Source organism: Mizuhopecten yessoensis, unplaced genomic scaffold (genome assembly GCF_002113885.1).
Source record: "Mizuhopecten yessoensis strain PY_sf001 unplaced genomic scaffold, ASM211388v2 scaffold9157, whole genome shotgun sequence".
Lineage (NCBI taxonomy): Eukaryota > Metazoa > Mollusca > Bivalvia > Pectinida > Pectinidae > Mizuhopecten > Mizuhopecten yessoensis.
In genome coordinates this window covers 599123-616493 of record NW_018407907.1, presented here as the reverse complement: position 1 = coordinate 616493, position 17371 = coordinate 599123, and the positions used below count along the sequence as shown (strand labels likewise).

The following is a 17371-nucleotide window of genomic DNA, read 5'->3' as shown; positions in this document are numbered from 1 at the left end:
AAAGTGATTTTAAGAAGTCTCAGCTCTGTGTATAGTGTATCTCCAAAGGAGGATGAGTTCCAATTCGTTTTCTGAGTGACCATATATATTCTCTCCAATTTACTATTGGAAATGGTTGTGTACAAAAAATATTTTGATTTCCTTTTTCAACAAAACACCTCCATACCTCTGGATTATAAAGCAGGGAGCACTTTCCAGTTTAGATCTACAATGTATTGCTCACTGATTAAAATGAGTGATTTTGTGAAATTACTAAGAGACATGAATTGTATCCTAGTCAGGAGAATATGCACGATTCACTGTCCTATACCGGCCATACTATTTGTTTTAAGTTTGTTTTTATTTGTGGCCAAGTGGTTAAGACATCTGACATTCTGCTACCACTAGCCCTCCACCAGTGGGTCGCGGGTCCAAGACCTACATGGGGCAGTCGCCAGGTACTGGCCATTGGTAGGTGGTTTTTCTCTGGAAACTCTGGCTTTCCTCCACCATCAAAACCTGGCACGTCCTTAAATGACCATAGCTGCTAATAGGACGTAAAACACAAACAAACCAAAAGCCGAAAATTAAATATTTTTCTGAAAAATTACTGCAGACTATTTCAGAATGAATTATCTCTGCAACTCATATTCCAATTATATGCAAATACCTGGGATATAGAAAACTTTTTTGAAAAAGAGCTTACTGGTAACTTTGTAATGCCTATACACAAAAAAAGAATTGATGGGACTTTCTATAATGTACCTTACAAGCTATTTCAATGATAAATTTCAACAACAAAAAAAGAAACAGATTCATTTATGTTAAAAACATGGTTTATTGTCATAAATCAATAAAGTAATCTGATATATCAAGAAGTGAATTTTACAGAAGTCTCATACAAACTTTGCAGTTTGACTTATTGACTCATTCACCCCTGAAACTTCATAATGAAACATTCTAACCTTTGAATTGGAAGAGTTCAAGTGCGTTTTCAGGGGTAATTGAGTTCAATACTAGTGTGCTATACCCTGAGCATGGATCTAATGCAGTGTTATTTCCGCATTTATGTGGAAAATTATCAACTTGAGAAATGTTGGATTTGTGGTTCTAAAGATGGCCTGATCTGTATAGTTATTCCTTGACTGCAACTGTTAAATTCACATTTCCGCGGTAGTAACACTCCAATAATCCGGTAATACAAAAGTGCATTTAAAAACAAAAATAGACTTTTTTTTTAATACAAAAGTGCATTAAAAACAAAAATATACTTCGCTTCCGATTCCGACTGCAGTAATAATTAAAATTGTACACATCAGCCTGATCAACGGTTTCTTCCCGAAGAGAAGTCTGAAGTAAGAACATATTATCTGTGAAACCACTTTATACCCTAGTACATGTACATATGTGCTTGTGTCAAAACACTGGTTTCACCTTCTCTCTAAATCGGACAAAAAGACAGCTCAGAGGAAGACGTAAAATGCATTTGAAAATAGTATCTTGTCTAATAAATCAGTAAGGTGCCCTCTTGGGAAAATATTTTCCTTAACATTAGTTTAACAAACGTTTATAACTGTAAATGTACATATTTTAGCAGCATTCAAATTTTAGAAATTTCCATACGCTGATCACTGTGCTAATTCATGATTGCACCTATTGGGTTTCTGTTGAGTTTTCAATAGCATTCATTGTCAGTGTGCCAATTCAATGATACGCTAATCTGTTATAATTCAACAACACAGCATTACGCTGAAAAATTGTGTCAGCTGAAATAAGTACTCTTAACAGTTCTTTGTTAACTAATGTCGGATCTTATGATAAATTTGCCCCAGTTACAGAAGGGGGACAAAGGCGAAAGTTGAAATGTGGCGAAAATTTCCTGGTATATCGTACCTTCGCTTGAAATTGGTGATGCCCAACTTCACCGAACACTTACGAGCCACAACTGGTCAAAATGAACCAGGTACACAGGTTAGATTAACATAGAAACGTTACTATTAGACCAAAATATTAAGGTCACTTTGTTAAGGTTTCCTATTAAAATGCTCATTACTCTGAACTATCCCTAAAAAAAATCATAGAATTTTTTCAATAGAATGTCACCCTGGTAAAATGCTAGCCGCTTCCTACTGACTCGGCTAGGGAGAATTTCCCTTTAGCTCATTTGGTAGAGCATAAGACTAGTAAGCCAGAGGTCCCGGATTCGACTCCTACCAGAGGCATTGTAGATAGTAAATGCATATATTTGAGTGGTATACTGTAAGTTCAGCACTTATCCCCCTTTTCATAATTGTGCTAAAATTGAGCACAATATGAAAAGGGGGATAAGTGCTAAAATTACACATAAACTTCAATTGGTGCAATCATCACTTCTCTGTATATATAATTGCCTACAGCATGCATTGTGAGTGTGCTAATTCATCAATGCACTTATCTGTTAAATTCCATAATACACCAAAATTTGAGTCCACTAAAATAAGAACTTTTACAGTACCTGGTAATTCATAATTTAATACCTTGATATTACGGTATCTGTATTTTATTTTGAGCAAGCAATTGAAAAATTTTGAGTAGACTACAGAAGAACTACAACCAAATTTAACATTATATACATAACAATATGGTACACAGTGTCTAGAGTGGACTTGGTATTTTGTCTGGCTTGGTAGTGTCAATGTCTGGAGCGCTTTCACTGGTTGTCCGCGAGGCCCCTCTCTGTTTGTATTTCGGACTGTTGGATTTTACCGGCAAAACTCCCCGGTCGACCATGTCACAGATCTGTGCTACGAGTGAATTGAATGGTCCTGGTTGGTCGGCATAAACATGGTGACCCGCCCCCTTCACCACCTGTTTGAAACAGACATCACTACAGTTAGAACAACAGAATTATACACGGTGATACACCTAAACAAACGTCATTTATGAAGTCTTAAAAACAAAATACACGACACACATTTTTCCTACAGCCTCATTAGTTGGATCATAATCACATGGATGTTGGTGATTTGGGGCATTGACTTGGTGTTACTATTTTTAGAAACAGGTTAAAATTCACTTCCTGACATTTCAATCGTAACATTAAATGTTCTCTGCCAAATGTAGTACTTTCCTCCATTCAATTCCTTTCTTGTTAAATGATTAAAACTACATCTAATATAACAATTAAGGACTTTTATTTCACTGAATATGTGTTTCTATTGACCTGTTGAAGTGATGTCGACCTCAACTTCATCTCGGTCAATATTGCTTTCTTTGGTCTATAAAACCACATATTCACCTCAACAAAAGTCCATATAATATACAGTGTATCAATATTAGTGAGATTTAACTTGCTCTAGTACATCCTATTCAAATATCCCTGTGCACAACATTAAGCAGAACGCTGGAGACAGTTTAAACAAACACTTTAAGAAATAATAAACCTGAATTAATTAGCAAATTATAAACGAATGCCTAACATCTAAGTTGGTAAACACATTTGGAGCATGCATGGGGAAGGAGTGGGGGTGGTGGTGGTTTTAAAACTTTTCTATTCTTAAATGTTTTGGCAGCCTAATCGGACACCAAGGTAGAACCCAGAATTATGAATGGACCGAAACATATATCAGCACATTGTGAAGGCCATGAGAGGAACATTGTACAATTTTTAACCGAAATTCCGCAAATTTCACCTGTACGTCTACGTAGCTGGTGTTCCGTAGATACTTGACAAGATTCCCAGTGTTACTGTCCATCCATGATTTGGCTCCGTAGACCATCGTGATCGGGACGTGGTTCGCGATGTCAGTAACCCTGTGGATCATGGGTCTCTTGGCCCAGCCAATTCCCATTGTCATGTTCTTGAAGGCTGTCTCTCCACTAGTTATGTAATAAATGATAAAAAACGTTGCTTTTACCAACAACCATTCTTCCTATCAAACTGTACTAATTTAGCACATTATATACCAAATTATAAAGGATATATAATGGTTTCCCATTGAACACCATATAAATTTCATGATTTGACAGAAAACAAATACTTTTCAAAGGTGCAAAGCACGAGTGAAAGTATTGGTATGTAGCGGAACTACACTGGGTTGATCATCGGCAACCAGGCAGCTCAATTGGTTGAACGATGGTCTAGAGTTCTGAGGACCCAGGGTTTGAACCCCGGTCTGGCCATGCAATTTTTCAACTCCTACTACAGGTATATTCTGCCATACGAGTGAAATAAATATGGCATTCAACCAGGAAAACCAGGACATTTAATTTTCTAGTTATTACATTTTAAAACTACCTCTAATGAAAACAAGAGGCCCAAGGGCCTTAGCGGTCACCTTAGTTATATCATAGGTACTGGTAGCTTTATTTTATTGTTTAGATGTGATGTGGAAATCAGCATGTAAACTAAGTGAAATACAATACTTGTCATGTCATCAAAGGATAAGAATTTTAAAATATTGGTAAATGTTCCCTTTGGCGCCCCGCCCTAGCCCCTGAAAATATACCTAAAAGGGGGAACGGATGGCTCAGGGACCTGAAACTGACAATTTCAATAAAGCTCCTGATGATCTTTCTATCCATGCACTGAAATTGACTGTAGTACCTCTGAGTCTGGAGAAGATGATTTTTGAAATATTGGTAAATTTTCCCTATGGGGCCCGCCCTGGCCCCTAGAGTTGGGGTAGGAATCCCGATTTTACATTTTAAAACCATCTTCCTACAAAGATAATTCTCACCAAGTAAGAATAATTTCCTACAGAAAATTGTAAAAATATACACAAAAGTGTTATTTCCCTATATTAACTATAGTAAACTTTACCCCCTCCCACAGGGAGAATGGATGGTCCAGGGGTTCCTGAAATTTACAATTTAAATAAAGCCCCTGATGATCTTTCCATCCATACAGAGAAAATTACTGTACCTCTGAGTCTGGAGAAGATGATTTTTGAAATACTGGTTAATTTTCCCTTTTGGACCCCACCCTTGCCCCAGTGGTTGGGGTAGGAATCCCAATTTTACAATGTTGTAACCTCATCTACTAAGGATGATTCTGACCAAGTTTGAAAAAATTCCATCAAATGGTTCTTGAGAAGAAGTTGAAAATGTAAAAAGTTTATGCACAACAGACGACACACAAAGTGATCGGAATAGGTCACTTAAGCAAAGCTCAGGTGACCTAAAAATGTTACTACATCAAAACAGCTGGGGATATAATAGCGTAATATTTGGCACCATATTCTAATGGCAGAACAATGCTTGAATGAAGTAAAAACACAGTACCATTCTGATTGGTCCAAAAGTGATAAAGCATAGTCTCCTTATTTTTTAAAATTTTATTTTACCTACCCTGAACTATGTACATTTATATAACATTGATAATGACAGCAAATCTTAATAACAATAATGTTTGAAGGGAAAAATTAACACTGATAAAGTGTAAATTTATTAGTAAATTGTATTTTGGTGTACGCAACTTTAGCCTTTGCCAAGGCAGTTAGAGTTAGCTCCCTTAGCTCCCCATGCTAGTTCCGGTCTTTTAACAGCATTAGCAGAGCAAGATGGCAGTAGCCTCACAGTGCTTTATATAAATATAAAATCCAGCGACATCTCGATGAACGCTTACAATCTCAGAGAGCGATCAAGCTCACTAATGACATTCCTCCAAAATGGTGACAGCGAGGAGACCGATGATAATGTACATCGGAAAGAAAATGCTTCTCAATCTAGTGACGAACATCAGGGTGATGATGGCCGGCATGGTGCCTGTGGAGGCCCACCACCATCAGCGATGAGTGACAAACCAGAAGCCGAGCTCGAAAAGGAACTCGATAGTTTAAAAGCGGAGTTAAGAAAAGGGGCTCTCTGCAAGGAGATCGAATATTGTCGGCGGAAAATTTATGAACAAAATCGCCCCTTCGTCTCCGCCCCTCCACGTGATCGCCAGGAGGGTGGGTCATCAACAGAGAGAGAAAGACCCAGCACTTCAGGTATGAACAATTTAATTGACTTAAATTTCCAGACACTGCTGCAGAATGTGAACAATACAAAAAAGTCTAAACCCCGCCTTGTACACAATTATCTTTGGCGCGATCCCACATTGATAGACGAGGACGAAATCGTCACGTTCACCACCACAGGGGTCAAAGTAAACCGTAAAATGGACAAAGATTACTACAAAATCAGCGTTGAACAATGGGGCTATGGTAATAGCAGAATTTTAGAAGAAATGATCGAGGCAAACGAGGTGGATGTTCGTGGTATCCGTGACTACCTGGATTATACAAAAACGATAAATCGACTCTTCAGCAAGTATGTGCGCGGCAGTGTTATGCTGTATGACCGGGAATATCGGGAGGCCCAACATAGTGAAGGTTTTCGATGGGGAACGCCACAAACCGCGATACAGAACTTTCAACTTGTACCTAAGCCACCCCAAAATTGTGACAGCGAGGAGACCGATGATAATGTACATCGGAAAGAAAATGCTTCTCAATCTAGTGACGAACATCAGGGTGATGATGGCCGGCATGGTGCCTGTGGAGGCCCACCGCCATCAGCGATGAGTGACAAAAATCCATTGGTTATTGGACAAGCGATGCTGTGTTTAGATACATAGAAACAGATTTTTCGCAAAAATTGATAACGGCAATAAGGCATCAATGTCCAGAAATTGCAAGGGAAAGGGACTTTTTGTGCGAGTCCAAGACTTTTTTTTTTCTTTTTTTTTTTTTTATATTACAACAATAACGACCCCCTTAAATAGTTTTCTCCTAACTACAAGAACTGATTGGGTTGGGGATATTTTTTCATGATTTTTGTTAACTTTATTGTTTGAAAAGAAATAATTATTGTTAATGTTAATTGTGGTTGGGATAACCAAGTGAATAAATTTCTGCCCTGTTAACGTTTGTATTTGTTGATGTTTTCCACAAACTTTAGCTAGTGGAGGTTGAACCAAAATATTAATTTCACATTGTTCCAGTAAAGGGCAAATACAGGTATGTGACTGGGTGAATATGTACATTTCCTGGCAAAAAGGTCTTGGCTTACCTGGGAGTTTGTGCATTGCAGTGGTAAATATAGTCAAATATGGTATCATCATCATCCGAAAATCTGAGTTTTAAATCAGGCCGAAAGTTCCTAACAAGACTTTTACCTGGAAAAAAAAATCTATAATTATCAATAAGTAAATTATCAAGTGTTGAAATGTAATGCTTTGCCAATAACAAATTTAAATGTATGCAGATCTTATTTTTCAACATGACAGTAATTCAATGAGAGGAAATTAGGATGAATAAAAGGGCTGATTTTAATGTCATTAAATGTCATTTTTTTTTATCTTTACAAGCTTATCAGAAAAGGTAACAAAATAATCGTGAAAAAAAAATCTTCTTCATCAGAGATGGGTTGAATGGACCATAGACCTGTAAGTTAAACATATACATACATGTATACAAAAGTTGTCATCAAATGATTCAGTCAATAAAATCTGAAGTCTCATGATCAGTTTGGGCCAGCTTGTGAGACCAGAAGTGTTGTTTGATACTTTGATGTACCCGGTACATCAAAAGAATCTGTTGGTCGCGTGACAGTAACACTGACTTGCTTTGAAGTTGGGTGCCCTCCTCTTAAAGAGGACATGTATCAGTCTAGCGGTTGGTCAGATTTATTTTTACCCGACACCAATCAAATGGCTATAGCCGCTAGCTAATTTTGCTAGGACATATTCCAGGTGTGTAGAGAGTGAAAATGAGCATAACACCTGGCCCATATTCATGAAACCATTCTCATGCTCAAGTATGGATTTTGTGCTCAGGCCTAATTTCTTGTTCTTTTATAACTTAATGAATAAATCTTATTTTGTCAATGATTTGGAAACATTTTGAAGAAACTTAAAGCCAAATACTGTTTTCAATATTTACATTTGACTTTGTGATCATTTGACATTATCTAAGCGGGTTGCAAAAAAGAGGGTTTGAGCACAGAAATTGTGCTTGAGCATGAAAACGGTTTCATGAATACGGGCCCAGGAGTATCAAGGATGCTACATACCCAGAGGACCAGCTCCACGTATAGGGGCTAGTGGATTGAATGGAGACATTAGCGCTACAGAAACTTTGATCCAGAATGGAAGCTGCCGTCTTAGGTGTTTTGGAGGCTGCTCAGGAAAACCCCAAGGGTCAACCAGCACCAAATGTTTAACGCATTCCGGGTGTTTGATCGCAAACGAAGATGCTATATAACCGCCAAAACTGTGTCCAACTAGAATAAAACTGTCAAGTTTCATTTCTTTTCGCCATTCTTCCACGGAATCAACAAACTGCATCTCTGCCATGGTAGCATTCTTGCTGAAGGTGGGTCTGGCACTGTGACCGAAACCCAGCACGTCAAACGCATACACAGGTGCATTCTTGCCTAAAGAGTTCAAGTTTTGAGCCCAGAGACCTAAGCCACCCCCGAAACCATGCACAAGAACGATGGGGGTGGTTGGGCTCTTGTCAGTCCTCACAAAATCCTCATTGACTGCAATGGTCCAAATCCTCTGCTGACTTCGAGGTAACAGGACAAATTTCCCAGTAATTGCATGTTTCACACCTACAAAAGATATTTACAAGTTAAATTGTAACCTTGCAAATGTAATAGGAGCAGAGAAATGTACAACCAGACCAGAGTTCGAACCCAGGACCATTCAAACTCTAGACTGACGCTCTACCAATCGAGCTACCTTGCCACTGGCGATCGACCCAGTCCAGTTCCGCTACACAAAAACCAAAACTAATAAATATTCAATGCAGAAACTTTTATCTATAACATATTAGCTTTTAACTGAATTTCTTTGTAAATTGTAAGCTTTAAATAAATTGTTGAATCATGCTTTAACTCATTCACCCCTGCAACCTCATAATGAACTAGTCCACCCTTTGAATTGGAAGGGTTAAAATGTGTCTTCAGGGGTGAATGAGTTAAAGTAAAGTTAAACTGATCCAGATAATAATAACAGCATGTAATCAGCTTAAGTACTATTTACCTGATGAGGTGCAAACTACATGTACAAAAGTTTAAAAATTCTGAAAAATCATAAATTGTCTCTTTCATCAAACCCAAAATATTTTTTTTATCTAAATTACTTATACTTGTACAAATTACATACTAATATTCTAACATGCATGTCAACTATCCCTTTTTGCGACATCCTGACAATACTCCAGGGGTTTCACTCACCTACGCTCTCTGCACCTCTGGAATATGTCATAAAGCAAAATTGAAGTCACGCACCTATATTTGATTGGTCTCAGGTTAAACAAACCTGACCAATTGCTAAGCCTATACCATTAAATTTTAATTTACTGTCACGCATACACAGCAGCATTCATTTTATAAATATCAAGGATCCAACTAGTCTTTTCGTCTCAACCACAAGGTGGCGCATACTGAGCCTTCAATTTTGCTTTGTCATATCCCAGGGGTGCAGAGCATTTAAGTGAGCAAAACCCCTAGAATATCAAGGAAGTCTTTGAGAGGGATTGTCCCTCTCAACCTCAATATTTGCCATTTGATCCATCCAAAGGCATATAGGGCCCAGTCTGGTCCCCTATCTTGTAATTCTGACCAGATTTGTCCTTCTATGCAGACAAAGGTCCCTCTTAGAGGACAATGCCATCTTTGTATAGTTTATAATGCAAATTATACTATAAATAACTTTCAACAACACCTCATAAAGAGGTAAGAATGTCAGTCAGACCTGAACTTATTAACTCATCCACCCCTGAAGACACATAGGAACTCCTCAAATTCAAAGGTTGGAATTGTTCATTATGAAAATTCAGGGGTGAATGATTTAATTACCTCTAATTAACCTTAGAACCCCTGACTATGGATCACTGGTTGAATAGACAGGATAATATAGCTTATGAGTGCCACTGGAAGTGCAACTATATGATGATGTGAATTTAACTGTTCAAAATAATATAGGATTATAATTTAGTTGATAAAACAAAGTTTCATCCCAACACGGAACTGAGAAAGTCTCTAGAAAAGTTCCGTCTTGGGGAATTTGCTCAAAGGGACAAATTCATCTGAGGATGTGTAACATCAAATTTTACTTTATTCACAAATAATGACAAGTTTTGTACATTGTTTGTGCATAAACGATAAAATATACTTTGATATGACGTATTTCCAAACTGATGAATTTTATCGAAGACACAACATCTGAGGATGCATGGTCCAGAGGTTAAAACTTACATGTACATTAATGTATGTTCTAATAAAGTTTTTCAAATTAACAAAAAATAAAAACAAATTTGTATGTTATAGTGAAAAATACAAGATACTTACACTGCAAAAGTTTATTTTCTGCCTGAGCAAGTTGAGCCATTGATGTTGGTTTCCATGATATCCAGTTACTTGGAGCAAACCATCCTAACCTGAAACACACACATATATATATATATGTGTACCTACATTAATATAGCATCAAAGGTGAGGGTGGGGATTGGGATGCAGGGAACTCATAATCTCAGACTCAAAAATAGGGGGCTGGGCTTAGTATTTGTTGGGCCTATTAACAGAATCATATGGTACAGCATTATAATGAATTTTATTCAACCCATCCTCAAGACTCTAGGGTTAACGCTCACTTGCGCTTTCTGCACCACTGGGATATGTCATAGCAAAATTGAAGGCATGAAAATAGTTATTTGATAGGTCTTAAGGTAAAGAAACCGGACCAATTCCTAGGCTGATATATATATATATATACCTGCATGTCCTTTAATTTGCAGATAACAGAGGAGCGACACCCGACTTTAAAGCCAGTCAATTTTACCTAGACGCCCGTGAGATTCTTTTGATGTAGGATGAAGGATGAAACTAGTATTCTTGTCTCGTCTCATTCAAAAAGTGGCACACACGTGCACTGAGCCTTCGATTTTGTCATGACATATTAGGGGTGCAGAGAGCGGAAGTGAGCGTAACCCCTAGAGTATCTGGGGAAAACAAAGAACAATGTTTCCCTGCCACAACACAATAAATGTATATCATCATTAAAATAACTAAAATTTCATTTGATCGATCGCTGGTGACCAGGCATCCTCAAGCTTGATACCCCAGGGTTTACGCTCACTTACACTCTCCACAATAAGTGAGCATGTACCCCTGGAGTATTGATGATGGCAAACAGGTATCTCAATAGTTACAGCATTTGTCTAGTGTTTGGAGGGATCTTGGTTCGAATACAAGTCTGGCCGAGCATTTTTCTCTCCTGTTAAATTTAGCACCCACCTAAATATACCCACAGAACGGGTGATATTGCATGTCATGTTTATTAAGGGTCAAAGACTTTGATAGAACGGAGGTATGTAGCGGAACTGCATGAACGTTGTCGATTGCCATTTGAGGTAGCTCAATTGGTAGAGGGTCTGTCTAAAGTTGGAGGGTCCCAGGTTTGAATCCAGGTCAGGCTGTGCATTTTCCCTCTCCAGGTTCCTAGTCGGATGCTCTACCACTGAGCTAGAAGGCGACCTTAATCCTATGTACAATTAAAACCTGCCACACAATAATAACATATACATGGATATATGCTGTTATTGATAATAATTATAAGTTTCTGTGATAATTAAACACTGGAACAAATGTATCTGATTTTGAGCAAAGTAGATATGTAACTTATAAAGAAACATTGAAATATTACTTTTCAGAATGTTTTAAAAATCTGCTGGATATATGTACATGTACATGCAAGTGGTGATAATGATCTGCATGCACTTTTGGTATTTTGGGTAGGTAGAAAACTTTCAACAAAAAGACCTCAAAGACAGGCTGACCTATATATATATATGCCCGACTTCTATAGCTACAGTTCGTCTGCTGGATAACCGATACACCCGGTAGTGAAGCGGACGTAAAACCTATCAATCAATCAATCAATCAACTATAGCTACAGTTAAATTAGGACACAGGTACTAGCCTCATCTGTCATTACACCCATGATTAGTATTATGGGTGTATTGACAGACGAGGCTAGCACCTGTGTTAGGATGACCTGACACAATGACCTACAAAATGACCCAGTAAGATTAGAACGTCACGACCTCATTCCACTAAATAAACCGCTATGTCAACACTGACCCGGCTCCCCCCTTAGCTACCGTGTGTAGGCTAATTCCATAACTGGAATTAATGGACTAGGTCTGTATTATCATTCAACATTGAAAACCCATATCATCACCTTCTACCATGTCATGAAACAATGACGTCAATCGTACAACATCAACAGTGCATCGCTATTTTTAGCTATTGTTTACATTATAAACTTAAAGATTGCGAGGGTAAAGTTTGTCTTGAAGCTGTTAAATTAGTAATGGCGTTGGTGTAGCCTGGGTGGGTATATACTCACAGCAAACCGAGGGTGTGCATCAGCGCGTCTACGTAAGATCGAATAACTGTGGCCAAAAACCTACAGGGCATCATCACCGGGGGACATCACCGCATATCGTCCTCCTTTTCTAACCATGAACTAATAATGATAGGACGGATTTCTTCGTTGCTTATGGTGTACAATTCAGAGTGGTTCCGATCGGATAAATTAACCTTAATAATACGTGCGGTGATCTATGAACGGTCTTGTTACACGTTGTGAATGAAACGTAAACAATGCGTCAAATGCGTATACTAAACTAGTTGGTCGGGTATGTGATTTATCATCATGAACTGGATGGGCCTACTGTACTACGACGTACGTATACGTATAACGTATAGTACAGTAGGCCAATCGGGTTCTTTCCAAGTACGCTTGTACTGAGAAATATTTCGTAGTTTTCTGTTTGTAAATGGATATAATTTAAAGTAACTTTATCAACATAAATCAGTGGCGTACTGTAACTGTTAGGTGGGGCAGATATATTATGTAATAACTTGTAGAGGATTATTTAATGGTGTCTTCAGTATTAATAATAACAAATATATTTCACGAGTGTGACTAATATTTTGATATTTTTCTCGAGTGCGCAGCAAAATAAATGTCAAAATACTAGCCACCCTAGTGAAATATATTTGTTATAACTGAAGACACCATTCATATTTTCTATTTATTACATTTTTAAGGTATAAAACATGAAAAATGTTATGCATTAAAAACGCACGAGTGAAAAATATAAAAATAGTATAGCCACCCTCGTGAAATATATTTGGTATAACTGAAGACACCATTAAATTTGCTATTTATTACATTTTTAAAGTATAAAACATGAAAAATGTAATGTAGGGTGGGAACAGAGACGATTAATACACGTCTCTGGTGGGAATCAGAAGCGTAATAATTAGCGCCATATTCTAATGACGTCACGCTTGACAATTAAGGCTGCGCGCCATTTTTAATGGGATACTCAACGTAATTCCGACGTTTTCTGCTATTTTCTGGTATGATTGCTCATACAAAATGTTATTAATTGTATATTTATGTAAACTTAAATGCGTGTACCAAACATTTACCATAACAACCACTTATTCTACAATCCCTTCATTATGTTTCCCCTTCGAATAAAGGGAGACATATATTGTATTTGTACTGGATCTTCTTCTTCTGTCCGGGCCATAACTTTTCAACAATTAAAGATATCTTGATGAAACTTAAGATATGCATGCATAAGATGACCACTCACAGAAGGTGCATGTGCAGTGGACTGGAATTAGGTCATTGTGACCTTCAAACTTGAAGTATACCTGCATCACCCAGAGAATGTGTGCAGTGCACTGGAATTATGTCTCATGTTTCACTATACACAGAGTTATCACCCTTTGTTTAATTTTAATACCGAATTAGTTTGTCCGGAGCATAAGTTCCATGTTATTACACCTACAATGACCAATCTTACCATATTTATGTATCATGGGAAGGCGGAATCTCTCGCACTAAAATCAGGTTGTGTGCCCCACTATATACAGAGTTATGGCCCTTTGTTTTATTTTTAATACCGAAGTTTGTCCATGGTATAACTTCTAAACCATTAAAGATATTTTAATCAAACGTGAACTTTACCTGCAACACCCACAGAAGGTGTGCAGTGCACTGGAACTAGGTCTTGTGCTCAACTATATACAGAGTTATGGCCCTTTGTTTATTTTTAATACCGAAGTTTGTCCAGAGCATAAGTTCCATGTTATTTCACCTACGTTGACAAAACTTTTAAGTATCTTGGGAAGGTGGAATCTCTCGCACTAAAATCAGGTTTTGTGTCCTACTATATACAGAGTTATATCCCTTTGATTATTTCTAATACCAAAGTTTGTCCACGGCATAACTTCCATATTATTTCACCTACGTTGACCAAACTTGCTATAGTTTTAATGTATCTTGGGAAGTAGGAGAGTCGCATTCTGAATTCGGGTCTCGTGCCCCAGTATATACCGAAGTTTGTCTATTGGTTAATAAGGGGAGACATATGTTTTTGTTCACAAAAACAAAATACTAGTTTCAATCTGCATTTGAATCTGAACTAAAAAATCGTTGCCATTGGATGCAGCGAATGGAAGATACCGTTATAATTGGTCAATATCAAAAAGTGATATTTTTTGAAAATATCACTTTTGATATTTGTCACAGTGTGAAAGATATCAGTTTTATCAAGTTGATAGAATCCGATATTTCACTGGCAAAAATGTAATAAATACGTCTCTGACGTGGGTAGGCACTTGGACAAAAGGCTGGTAAGCCTGCTCTCCGAACCACGAGGTGCTACGGTGGCGATCCGAAGGGTCCGGTTAATCCCGTTGCATACGGCAATTAGATTCTTCTTTCCCTATTCTTCTTTTTATAATTAAAACATGTTCTGTAGTTTAGTTCTTTTTAAGGTAATTACGCTTTTAGCTTACCTGACAAGAAGTAGTGGCAGGTGATCCTGATTGATCCTATGTTCTGGTGTGTTGTCCGGCGTACGCGTCCGTCAACTTTTCAGGGGTCAAACAACTTTTGAATATTCAGGAGGCCCAGGGTAATACAACAAGGCCAGTAGGTATCTGGCATGAAGTGCTGTATATATATATTTCCTCAAATAAATGACCTTGACCTACCTTAAAGATCACAAGGGTCAAGTGTGTTTAAAACCTTTAAACAACTTCTTTTGAATAACTAGGAGGCCCAGAGTACTGATACTTGCCCAGTAATTACCTGGGACAAAGTGTTATAAAGTTTCCCCCAATAAATTATCTTTACCTACTTTCAAGGGTAAAAAAACACCCGACATGTTGACACCGAAGGTAGGGGATGTCTTGATGTTACTACCAAGAACAGGAAAGTTCTGTATAGGAAAATTGAAATTGTGTCGCTTATCGTACAGTTTAGAAGAAAAAAAACCCGTTCCAATGTTCGCTTTGGTTTAGCTGTCTGAGTAAGTGAGCCCATCCACGTTCTTAAGGACGCATAAAGACATACACATATCCAGCGCAAGTATCGATATAAAAATATCTGTATAAAAATAAAAACGATAATAGACCTAAGCTATTTACAACAAATAGTTTGACCACCGTGCCATTCTCTCTTGCAAACGGAAATGACTCCCTACATTTACTAACTGATTTAAACAAAAAGTGTGGCATCCTTGTCCCTGTTTCGACCTAAACATGACCAATAGTAAAATCAGAAGTAAGATTTTCTATTTCCGCAAATTTAGATCTCTCATTTGGAACTAGTATATCTATCCTCGTGTCCATAATCTGAAAAAATATCTTCGATATGTGCCGAACATCACTTTTTACAGGCCATCAAAATTGCTTCTTTGATCAATCCTCCATACCCCAGGGGTTACGCTCACTTTCACATTTACTTCCGAAAAACCGATGACGTCAACAAATTTGCGGTATGCGCGCTGCGATGCGCAAAAAAAAGGAGTCATATTCAGTATAGAATAACTGGACCTCTAACAATACCCAAGTCGATTTAACCATAATATCTGTGGAAACATTTTCTGTTTTATAATTTCTGACATGTTTCTCGTTTCCGTCTCCTGCCCAATAAATCACAACCTTTCCCGGTCCCCCTGACGGTGGCGTCCATACCGTTTGACTCAAAGCTCACGGTATCCATTCCCGTTCCCCGTCTCTCATCGGACCGCTGTCCGCCACTCTCTGAAAGACAAGATTTCTTGGGATACTTACATCTGAATATTTATGCTAAACTCTCCGAAACGGTTAGGATCCGGAAATATGGTTTAGTTCCAGGATTGTTCCCGTTGTATGTGTGACGTTTTTCATGACGTCATCAGTTAACTTCAAATACGTCAGCAACGTCATAGGCAACATGTGTATAGAGTTTTTAGTCCCTTCATGATCAGTTGACTTGCATCTCCGCTCACTCATGAATATATTCGTCCGCGCAATAAATGAGTGCTTTCTGATTCGTTAGAAAAATACAAGTGTGCAGTCTTGCATGTGTATAGTATAGGGTGGAGATCTCCACCTCGGGAGTCAACCCCTCCATGTGTACAAGTTTTAACCCCCAATATGTAACTACGGATGTTTTAAGTTTAATTTGGTGAAATTATGTCCAGTAGATCAGGAAAGGATGCCTTTTGTAGAGTTTGTTGGCGGATTAACGAAGCGGGTGAGCTAAAACTGAGTGGAAAAGGTCATCTTCTACCGTAGTAAGAAACTGTGCACTGCTAACCAAATGCCCTGTGTATCTCGACGTTTGGTTGCGACGTCCATATAACGAAGTTCGAATGTACAGTAAACCTACCTCATCCTAACCGTGATCTTTCCAATATAATCCTGATGATGTTATCGGCACTTTCAATTTACTTTATTCAAAACCGCAAATATTTTGTTTAGATACAGATGAAGCGATGGTAGAATAAGTCAAGGTTGTTTTAGTACATCTTTCCTATACATACACTTTGATAGGCAGCTTGAATGTTTTCCCATTGCAGTTTGTAATCAGTGTTTTGATTGGTCAAATCAGAAACAGTTATCGTTTTCACCAGTGAAATAATAAATCCCGAATTTTAAAACGGTAATTTTCATCTTTTCACTCGTGATTTGTTTTTTTGCACTAGTGAAAAATATCACTTTTATAGGATGAATAACTTTCAATATTTCAATGGTAAAAATGTAAAAATGTAGGCCTATGGTATTTAACGGTAAACCATTGGTCATCCACGGGCTGTTTTATTTCAGATGTTTTGTATAGTCTTATTTTCAAGTTGTCACAGATTGGAAGTATGCTTTTGGTTGATTTACTTGCAACATACATTATGGTATTCATTTTTTCAGGTAAAAAGATTATATTTACCGTTTTAGTATTACGTATCTATTATTTTTGTCATGTCGTCTAAAAAGATTCTACACAAAATTTCCAACACTTTTCTCACATGAGACGTGTACTGCCAGTCTTTATAGTAAAAAGATAATCTTAAGC

At 37.7% G+C, this 17371-nt stretch overlaps 1 protein-coding gene across 1 annotated transcript; it reads right to left on the bottom strand.

Moving 5' to 3' along the window:
- Positions 1-801: 801 nt before the first annotated feature.
- Positions 802-12530, bottom strand: LOC110457465 (protein ABHD4-like). Its single transcript, XM_021508761.1, has 6 exons — positions 12359-12530; positions 10300-10388; positions 8014-8556; positions 7012-7117; positions 3651-3837; positions 802-2826 (listed from the first exon to the last, which is right to left on the bottom strand). The coding sequence occupies exons 1-6, from the start codon at positions 12430-12432 to the stop codon at positions 2614-2616; spliced, it is 1212 nt and encodes a 403-aa protein (XP_021364436.1). The 5' UTR covers positions 12433-12530; the 3' UTR covers positions 802-2613.
- Positions 12531-17371: the final 4841 nt, after the last annotated feature.

What these genes read in the sequence shown, in the direction of transcription:
- LOC110457465 (XM_021508761.1), bottom strand. Translation starts at nt 12,432, where the DNA reads ATGATGCCCTGTAGGTTTTTGGCCACAGTTATTCGATCTTACGTAGAC. An exon ending in AGAAAATAAACTTTTGCAGT is followed by an intron (nt 8,557 to 10,299) that starts GTAAGTATCTTG and finishes TATCTTTTGTAG; the next exon opens with GTGTGAAACATGCAATTACT. An exon ending in ACGTGGAGCTGGTCCTCTGG is followed by an intron (nt 7,118 to 8,013) that starts GTATGTAGCATC and finishes TTTTTTTTCCAG; the next exon opens with GTAAAAGTCTTGTTAGGAAC.